Source organism: Vigna radiata, chromosome 7, assembly GCF_000741045.1.
Source record: "Vigna radiata var. radiata cultivar VC1973A chromosome 7, Vradiata_ver6, whole genome shotgun sequence".
NCBI classification, from domain to species: Eukaryota; Viridiplantae; Streptophyta; class Magnoliopsida; order Fabales; family Fabaceae; genus Vigna; species Vigna radiata.
The window spans coordinates 27,472,614-27,482,413 of NC_028357.1; the positions used below are offsets into that span (position 1 = coordinate 27,472,614).

General features: G+C 31.8%; 1 protein-coding gene across 1 annotated transcript; it reads right to left on the reverse strand.

The window, feature by feature from the left end:
* Positions 1-3,582: 3,582 nt before the first annotated feature.
* On the reverse strand, positions 3,583-5,582 carry LOC106766251 (protein DETOXIFICATION 49-like). Its single transcript, XM_014650994.2, has 2 exons — positions 5,377-5,582; positions 3,583-5,201 (listed from the first exon to the last, which is right to left on the reverse strand). The coding sequence occupies exons 1-2, from the start codon at positions 5,548-5,550 to the stop codon at positions 3,792-3,794; spliced, it is 1,584 nt and encodes a 527-aa protein (XP_014506480.2). The 5' UTR covers positions 5,551-5,582; the 3' UTR covers positions 3,583-3,791.
* Positions 5,583-9,800: the final 4,218 nt, after the last annotated feature.

The following is a 9,800-nucleotide window of genomic DNA, read 5'->3' on the forward strand; positions in this document are numbered from 1 at the left end:
CTCCTTTTTCGTCATACATTGAACCTCAAATTAAAAATTGAGACCTAATATCCTTTTGCCCAGAACATAACGATTCATGTGGTGTATAGATCATCCTGACCAACAAAATTCTAACAATTCAAGAGACATAACCTACACACTAATTCATGGTTTTAAAGCAACATAATAATAATTTATGGTCTTGCAACAATCCAGAACTCAAATGACTGGACAAAAATACACTCTTTGTCTCAAATGGTACTAATAAGCATAGCATATTATATCACAACATCATGTACATTTCATCAACCCAGGTATTTAAAGGAAAGAACACATAGATATTTAGATAATCAGCAAATAAACACAAAGTTGACTCCTCATACCCAGAACGCATCCTCTCTTCACTTCGCAATCAAACCCTGCGAGTCTTCCTAATAGCCCCCATTTCATTCTGTTTCTCACTTACAAAAAGAGAACGCACACTACCTCATCTACTAAACCACTCATAGCTCTTATATTGGCTTTTTTGAGTCTCAAACATCCATGAAATATCAACGTCAGATTCCCTTCCTTTTTCCATCTCAAACCACCCACGTAAGGCTCCTTCTTTAACTCACGTTCACTCTCCTTTCCGTCCAAAAATAAATCACCCTTTTGTTTTCATCAAGGTTCGAGCTGTGTGCCTCCAACCACACATACCCTCTCTTCACTTCGCAATCAAACCCTGCGAGTCTTCCTAATAGGCCCCCTTTCATTATGTTTCTCACTCACAAAAAGAGAACGCACATTACCTCATCTACTGAACCACTCATAGCTCTTATATTGGCTTTTTTATGAGTCTCAACCATCCATAAAATATCAACGTCAGATTCCCTTCTTCTTTCCATCTTAAACCATCTACGTAAGACTCCTTCGTTAACTCACATTCACTCTCCTTTCCGTCCAAAAATAAAACACCTTTTTGTTTTCATCAAAGTTCGAGAATTATGTACTTCTAACCACACAAGTGTCACTCACCACATACCAGTAAGTTGAGCTCACTTAGCTAATTCTAATAAAATACATTCTTTTACCTTATTCTCGTATAGCTTATACTATATTTTACTTCTTTAAACTTAAAGAATAATATATACTTGCACACAAGATATTCATCACCATACACTTTATTCTAATTAGCTACACAATATTAAAATAAACCTTAACTCAAAAATATTTTACTAACTAACTACAACATAGAATAGTATTAATTTCCCCGGTTCTTATATTAATAAAAATTTAATTATTTTTAAAAATAATATTTAGAGTTACCAATAATATATTTAAAAAATATATATTTTATTTAGATAATAAAACTTAAAAAATTTAGGTTAGCTATAATGACTTTTATACCCATGTTTGCTTTCATAGAAAAAATTTCAAATTTGATTGTTAAATTTAAGCCAGTACATCAAACTTTTGAATTTTCTTTATCTTAAAAGAATTGACTGATTTCATAAATTAGTTACGTTTCCATGTTAATTAATGGTTAATAACTAGAAAATTTGTTGTGTGGGATGAGGGAAACTCGAACTACGTTATTTAACTTTTAACTCGTTCATTATTTAAAGGAAAGTTGAGGTAAATATATTAATAGTTTTTGAATATTTTGGGGAATGCATACTTCTGCTGCTGAGTTTTTAGGAATCATTAATGGTTTTAAGCAAGGCAGAGGTAGAGGCGTAACTATTGGGGGTTAAGGGAGGCTTTGCTTTTAAAGATTCGTCAGTACTTGGGAGAAGAGCCTTCAAAGACTGGTTCAAGAATGATTTTACTTTTAAAGATTCGTCAGTCCTTAGAAGAAGATAAGATCGATGTTTGTTTTCTTTTAAGCTCATACAATTCAAAGTTTCTCTTAAGAAAAAGTTTTCTGGTAACAAGTTATTTAATTTGGTTTTAATCAATGGAGAATATTATAAACAACTTAATGTTTTAACTTTATTTGTTTATTTAGTTTTTTTTTTATAATATTATGTTTGATGTGGTTTCTATTCATTTAAATATATATTTTAAAAGTTTTACATTAAAAATAAAATTAATTTATAGAATTGAGTTAAAAAGTATATTGAAAGTCTAATATCAACTACAGATAAAACCTATTTAAGATATATAAATGGATGTAAATTTTTTTATAAATTTGTTTTGTGAGTTAACTAAATATAATATTTAATATATGTTTGCCTAGTAGATAATACTAAATATAATATTAAATCAAATTATTGATGTATTAAAATATTTATATTAATTAATTTAAGAATATAAATTTAATTAAACATGCATTCTTAAAATTAGGATATTTATATTTATTTATAATAATAGTTTAAGTTTTTTTGTATATATAAAATACTAAGAAAAGAATTTAGCTTTTCTATTTTTAAAGTAGTTTTAATTTGATTTACCTATTATAACTTTTTAGTCTTCTTATTTTAATATATGCATTTGTGTATCATAATAATATGTTCTTTTTCTTTTAATATAACTAATTTTTTTCTATCTTCATGTTAATTACATTAATAATATAATTGGAAAAATTATTATTTTTCAAAAAAAAATATCACAATTAGTTTTTCTTAGAAAAATGTCATTTGGGGTTAAGTTTTAAGATAATTATAAGAAAAGTTATGAACTAATTAGGTGAGAATACAATACAAGTTTGACAATGTCAGGACCTCAACTATTATTTATAGATATATTATATTTAATAAATAATTGATATATTAAGTAAATATCGTGTTATAAAATATAATACTAGGTGAAATTATTACATTTCAAAATAAGAGATGATTTATTAAATATATTTTAGGAATATTGTAATGGTATATTTGACTTTTTATTTTGAAACATGTTTTATAAGTCAATGTTTTAATAATCAAAATGTAATATATGTTTTGAAATATATATTAATTTTTGTAATAATTATTTCTTCATAATAAATTGTAATAGATAGATATATATCTATTACATGTGATAACTATAATATTTAATGATACCATTTAAGTTACTTGCTTATTATATTAAATAAATAATGTAATCAGTCAATACATTATTTGTAAAGTTCACTGTCGAATAATATTCAATACTTAATTAAGGTATTTAATTTTTTCCAATTAAATATCTATTAAATTTGTAAAATATATTATATTTATAATTGTTTTTTAAAATTCAAAACATAATAAAGAATAAAGATAACGTTAAATATTATATTTATTAAATATGATATATTTTTTTATTCAATATAACAGTTAAGTGGAGAAATTAAATGACTAATACAAAAATGAAATTGAAATTAAATTTCATATGTAACACTTGTACATGTATTCAACTTTATATTACTAATTGGTATAGATATAAATGTATTTTATTTATATACCTGAAAAATTAAATTATATTATATTAAAATACAATTATTCAGTGTATATTGGTTGTCCTTGTTATCCCTTTCTTCTCCAGAAGAATTCCTGAATAAAGAAAGTGTAAAATAAGTTATGTCTAAGTCCAAAAGAAAAAAATGTTCAATTGTTGGGCCTTGAAGGAAGTCCAGAGGAGATATGAAACTAAAGTACGCACTTTTATTGAAAATTTCAAAGGTTGACAGAGTAATCTCAATGGAAGAGACTACTTAGACACAAACAGAAAGACCTGAACTCAATTGAAACAAAGTTGTCCACATAACACAACATTGGACATAAAACAGAGGAAACCCTCAAACAGTACTAGAAAGAAACACACAGGAAAAACATCTTTATTAACTTAAAACATCACCACCAAAGGTTGTTTTAGAAACACACAGAAGCAGCTCCAGCTCCTTCAACATCTCCACTGCTTTCACCGTTGGTCTCTCCGATTCCACCTGTTAACTTCTTCGCCCTATTTGCCTGTTCCTTCCAATCAGTTCGTGTCAATGCAACCACCATAGAAATAGCACAGACTATCTGAGCCGACAGCAGGCCCAGAAAGAGGCCCAACAAGCCCAAATGAAAGCGGAAGCACAGCAAAAGACCCACAGGCAAGCCCGCACCATAAAATGAAAAAAAGTTTATTTTGGCACCCAAACCAGGCCTAGCACTCCCACATAGCATCCCACAAATTGTAGTCTGAGGACAGTTCCCAAGCTCACACAGACCCACAATGGGCAATGTTGTTGAGAGCAGAGACAGAATAGCTTCATCGTCGGTAAACATTAGTCCCCAGACATTGCTCGCAGACACCATCGACAACATAGCCACAATGGCTGTGAAACAAGCACATAGCAAAGCAGTGTACGATGATGACTTGGCCTTGTTAGGCCTATTCGCTCCAAGCTCATTACCTACTTTTGTTGAAACAGCCAAACCTAATGCATTAGGAAAATTATACATAAATGAAGTGGCCTGGATTATTATTCCATAGGTGGATACATTATCTGCAGCATTCTCTAGGAGCCCTGAAAAGAGCACCAATAACTCATACCACCACCACTCCAAACAAACCGAGACACAGCTCGGGACTCCTTGACCAAGAATAGGCTTCCAGTGATTGAAGCACTGCCATGACCAACCCTGCCAAGATTGAGAACAAACCCCAGAGACCCATATGTAAAGCACAAGGACAATTATAAAGGTTAGATTGGTGAAGGCTCCAACCAAGGCAATCCCTTGAATTCCCAAACCAATAGTGTGAATCACCACATAATTCATGATTGCATGCAGCATTAGAGTCAAAGCTGCAGTGTACATGAGAGGGAGGGTCACACCTTGGGTTCTCAAGAAAATTTTCAGAGGGCCGATTAGGGACTGACAAAGTAGGTCAGGGATAGAGTATGCAAGATAGGTGGCCGCAATCGATGAGATGGCGGGGTTTTGGCCGAATAACAGAAGGAGGGATTCAAAGTTGAGCCATAAGGCTGAAATGGGTATGCATGTCATCATCAGAATGCTGATGGTGCATTGGAGGGTTTCCCCAACAAGGTTCCATTTTCGGGCCCCACAAGCTTGAGAAGAGATCCCTTCCATACCTGTTGCAAGGCCAGAAATCACAGAATAACCCGTGATGTTGGCCATGCCAATGGCTAGGCTTCCACCAGCTAATGTATCTTTACCTAGCTTACCCATGAAGTGCATGGATATTGCAGACTTGAAATAAGTTAGAAGCCCAGTGGCGATTGTTGGGATGGCAATGGCATACAAGTCTTTTATTTCCTCCACCAACTGCGAAAGAAGAAAACATTATTTGCATGCAGATGCACTACAAAGAAGAACACATAAGCAAGATTCAAGGTTAAACACCTAACTCTGAAATCATAGAGGATCCGCTCCTCCCACTATCAGTTTCATTATTTGCATGCAAAACATATAAACAAAATTCAAGGTTAAAACAACTAACCTGTGGAATCCTAGCAGATCCGCTCCTCTCACTGACAGTAGCACTGTCATTCAACCCATTGATCTTATTTTCTCCGCCATCGGAGTAATTTGACAAAAGAGGACTAGAACCTGGATGACTCTCAGTCATGGTGCTAGCTCTTTGCTGAGAAGAGATCATTTGGAAGAAAAACATGAGTTTCTCGTAAATGGGTCTGAGAGAGAAAGCCATTTTGAATCTAGTACTTCTTTTTAATGAAGAATGCATGTTATATAGAAGATGAGTCTCGCTTTTTATACACCTGTATTCACAAAGTTTTGCATGTTGCTCTTCTAGGTCTGTCCATGGTGTCACTCAGGAATATTTTCTTTTCTTCCCTCTCTCTTCGAGGGGGCTCAGGTAAATGGACCAGAAATGGACGTGTGTGGAAAGATAAGGATGCGAAAGAAGATGCCTGTATCAATTCTTGTCCTATTGATAAGGGATTACAAATTTCATTTGGAGCAGTCTCCACAAAGTACAAATGCCAAAGCATATGTATGTAAAGGATGCCAACTTATTTGCATGAAAATCAGTGTAAAATTTTAAAACAATGGGTTTTTTTCGTTTCTCATATCGTTTTATCATTCATATTTTTTTTCTGGTTTTCTAGACAGTGGTATAGGGTTCAACTGTGGAATAAAGAAGTATCTGCTTCTAAACAACATGATTCTGGTTAATATTTAACTAATGTATAGTTAGATGTCATTAATACATAAGATTAATGGACTTTATACAAATATTGATCAAAAGCATACACAAATTACATATATAATAATTTTTCTACTCCTAAACATGCACCTAGTCCAGGTGACATTTGGCCATACACGTGCTTCACGGATGGATGGAAGGAAACACCCAAACTGTGTGCTATTATAGTATTTGTATTTGTTTCAAAAGTTTGATACAGAATCTGACCTGGGTCTGCGCAATTTTACCTGACCCTGCATTTGTTTGTATTAAAACAAGACAATCTGCAGCAGCATACTCACGTCAATTTTCTCAAATAAAGTGCATATTCCCCAACTCAGCAGCATGTGTATGATTTTCTTCCTTAATGCTGCATTCGTTTTAAGGGATGGTACTGTTTAAGGTGATTTGCAAAGATGGATTGTAGTTGGTTTTTATGTTCATTTGAAGGGATTTAAAAAGAAGGGAGGGAGGGGATTTGCGGGATGGTAAGTTAATTTCATCTTCGCTTATGAGAAGAGATTTGCGATGATTTGTTTTGAAAATGGCTTTTCACTTATTTATTTTGTGTTGCAGGTACTGTGTGATTTAGGTCCATAGATGAATTTTTAATTTTTTTTACTTTTTAAAATTTAATTTTAATAATTAATTTTAACTTTTTTATTCTTTATAAATATTTTTACAATTAAATATAACATTAATAAATATCATTTTATATTACTTTAATAATTAGGGACATTTTGGTAATCTTTAATTTTTACCCATTAAACTAATTTTTTAAATCTATCATATCAGTCAAATCTCACACTAATTTTCACAAACTTTACTCTCAAATCCACTTTCAATTACTCACAAATCTACTCAAAAAAACAACAAAAAAATTACTCTCAAATTCACTCAAATCCATTCAAATCATCTCTCCCGAATCATCTCCTAAATCAGAAATTTATGGTTCTTTAAAAGTGTAAAAAAGTAACTACAAAAGTGATAATTTGAAAAGAAGAAGATTTTGCTACTGATTAAAACAGGGAAAATCATTATCATAATTCACAAAACTGCATTTAATGAAATAGAATATGTTTTCTTTGATAAAAAATCTACCTATCATCATTATGTTTGTATGATGTAACAAGGCGAGCAAACAGCAAATCTTGTTTTTCCTACTTCAAGAATGTTTGTAGCTTGGGAATACATTTAGCTTCTGTTTTATTCGGTATAAACGGTTATATACCGGTTTTATGCAGTGAAATCGGTTGGGACAAAGACCACTCGGGATTCATTCTCGAATTTCAGAGTCCAAACTCCTAGGTTGTTTGGATTCGAGTCCAGTTATTTGGATTCGGCGGCGAATTTATTTACATAAATACAAAGGAGAAACAAAAGTTCAAATATTAATGTATAAAATTGTCAGTAAAAAAAACTCAACTAATTAAGATATAAAAATAGAAAAACCAACTAAAAATGGATAAAAAGAAAACTTTACAAGTTAAAATAATCATACTTTCAAAGAAAATATTCCAAAAGAGATATTTTTTTTCTTTCTTAAATTATATATCTAAATAAGCAAGAATAACATAAAAGAAATTATAATGGTTTGTAAAATTCCATCAAACTCCCCTATGTAATAAAAGTTTAGAGGCCTTGCTAGGAAGTCTCACCCATATGGGACTTCCACTTCAAACAATTTTTTAATAGTCTAAATCCAATGAACTGAGAGAGGAAAAAAAAAAGAAATGGCTTAAAATTTAAAATTGTTCCGTTTAAGTGTATTTTTCGAATGTTATTATTTCTAATTTCTAATACGATTTGAGGTGTTATGCTACAACATGACATGTTTCTGATAGAAGTTTACGCTTAAACGTGTGGATGAGGATGAGACTATAATAGAAGCAAATATTATTATGGTGATTCACTGTAAATATCAGTGTTTAAATAAAGTTTTCCCAAGTAATTGTTAAATAGTCAAAATTAAAAAGAAATACATTAAACTTAGTTTCATACGTTAGTTTATAAAAATCTTTTACACTACTCCCTTCAAATCTATATTTTTAATTTGCTTACCATTTAATTTTATCTTACAAAAAATATTTGAATATTATACTACTTCTACTTTTTACTTCAGTAAAAAAATTTATAGAAAAATTTATCCAAAAAAATTTAAAATTAAATGAATTATTTGTCAGAAATAATTTATTGTGGTCCACCACAAAAATTTGAAGTAAAGTAAATCTGTTATTACTCATTAAAGGTTAAAATAGTTTTTGATTTAATCAGAACTGGCAATGCCCTTGTTGGTCACAGCATCGGTCCAATCTGCATTTGTTCTTTTTAAAAGTTGTCAGATCTACCTGATTCCCATAACACTTACAAACAATAGTTATGAATGATGTTATAAAAAGTAATTTTATACTACTTTATTCAAATCTATATTTTTAATTTGTTTATAAGTTAATTCTATCATATAAAAGTATTATTTATATATTATATTACTTCCATTTTTTGTGTAAACATTTAAAGAAAAAATTATTTCAAAATAAATTAAAAAATAAAATTAATCATTTGTGTAAGAAATAATTTATTGTGGTCCACCATAAAAATAAGAAGTCGGATAAATTACTTATTAATCATTAAAGATATTAAAATAACTAGTGAGAATGCAATCATCCTCCTGTCTTGGTCCACCGTGTATTAATTATTTAAAAGTGGGTTTGCTACATAAAACTTACATATTACTATAAAAGTATTTTTATAAGGGTGGTTTTGGTTTTAGTCCCTATTTCAAAGTAAGGTACAATTTAGTCTTCAATTTTTAGGAAATTCTGATTTTAACCTTTTAAAATTAATGACCTTAAAAATCTGGTGGCTGGCTAACGGTAGTCTGACACCTTTTTGTTTTCTTACGCTGACTCAGTTTTTCTTACGCTAAGTCAGCTTCTTACCAAAATCTCTATCGTTGGAGAATCGCAACAGGGAAAAAAAACCTGACGAAGGATCGTTGGATCGCCTCCGATCGTCAAGTTGCCCCTTCTTCCTCTGTCTGCGACTGGCTATCTTCCTCTACACCAACCAAATTGGCGCCATCATTATCATAATCCCCATCAGATTCGCATTTCATATTTCAAAGGCAGGAGCTGCTTCGTCTTCGGATTAGGGATTTGGCGACGCACACGAGGGGCATAAATTTTGATGGGCCTAAAGGACGTTAGCGGAGTACAAGGCGTTGTTGCAAACGCTAGTGGAAACCGACGGTGGAGGCAGAAGAGGAGCATCGTCGGTGTCGAAGTCGGCAGTGGAAGCCTTGCGGACGGTGAAGATTGCATCGAAGAGTGAAACTGTGGTGTGCGTTCTATGTTTTTGTTTTTTTATTTATCCTGAGATTATTGGTATTCTTTATTTCGTCGAAGAAGAGATGTTGTTATGCGTATGTTCTTCCTCTTTGTCGATCCCCTCCAGCTCGTCTCTTATCCTTCCATCAAGGTTTCACTCATCTTCACCTTCACCAGTTACATCACCTAATTTCTTTACTTTATTTGTTTATTTTTTATTTACTTTTCAGATGATCGGGATCAGGACTGGGTTGCCATTGCCGTCGAGGTGAGAGATCCTGGCTCAGCTGCTGGTCTACTTTTTGGTGGAGGATTACACCAATTACTAGATCCATAGGTTTCTGCACAACGGTTGGGGTTACGAGAAGATTCACTACGTTCACCATGAGT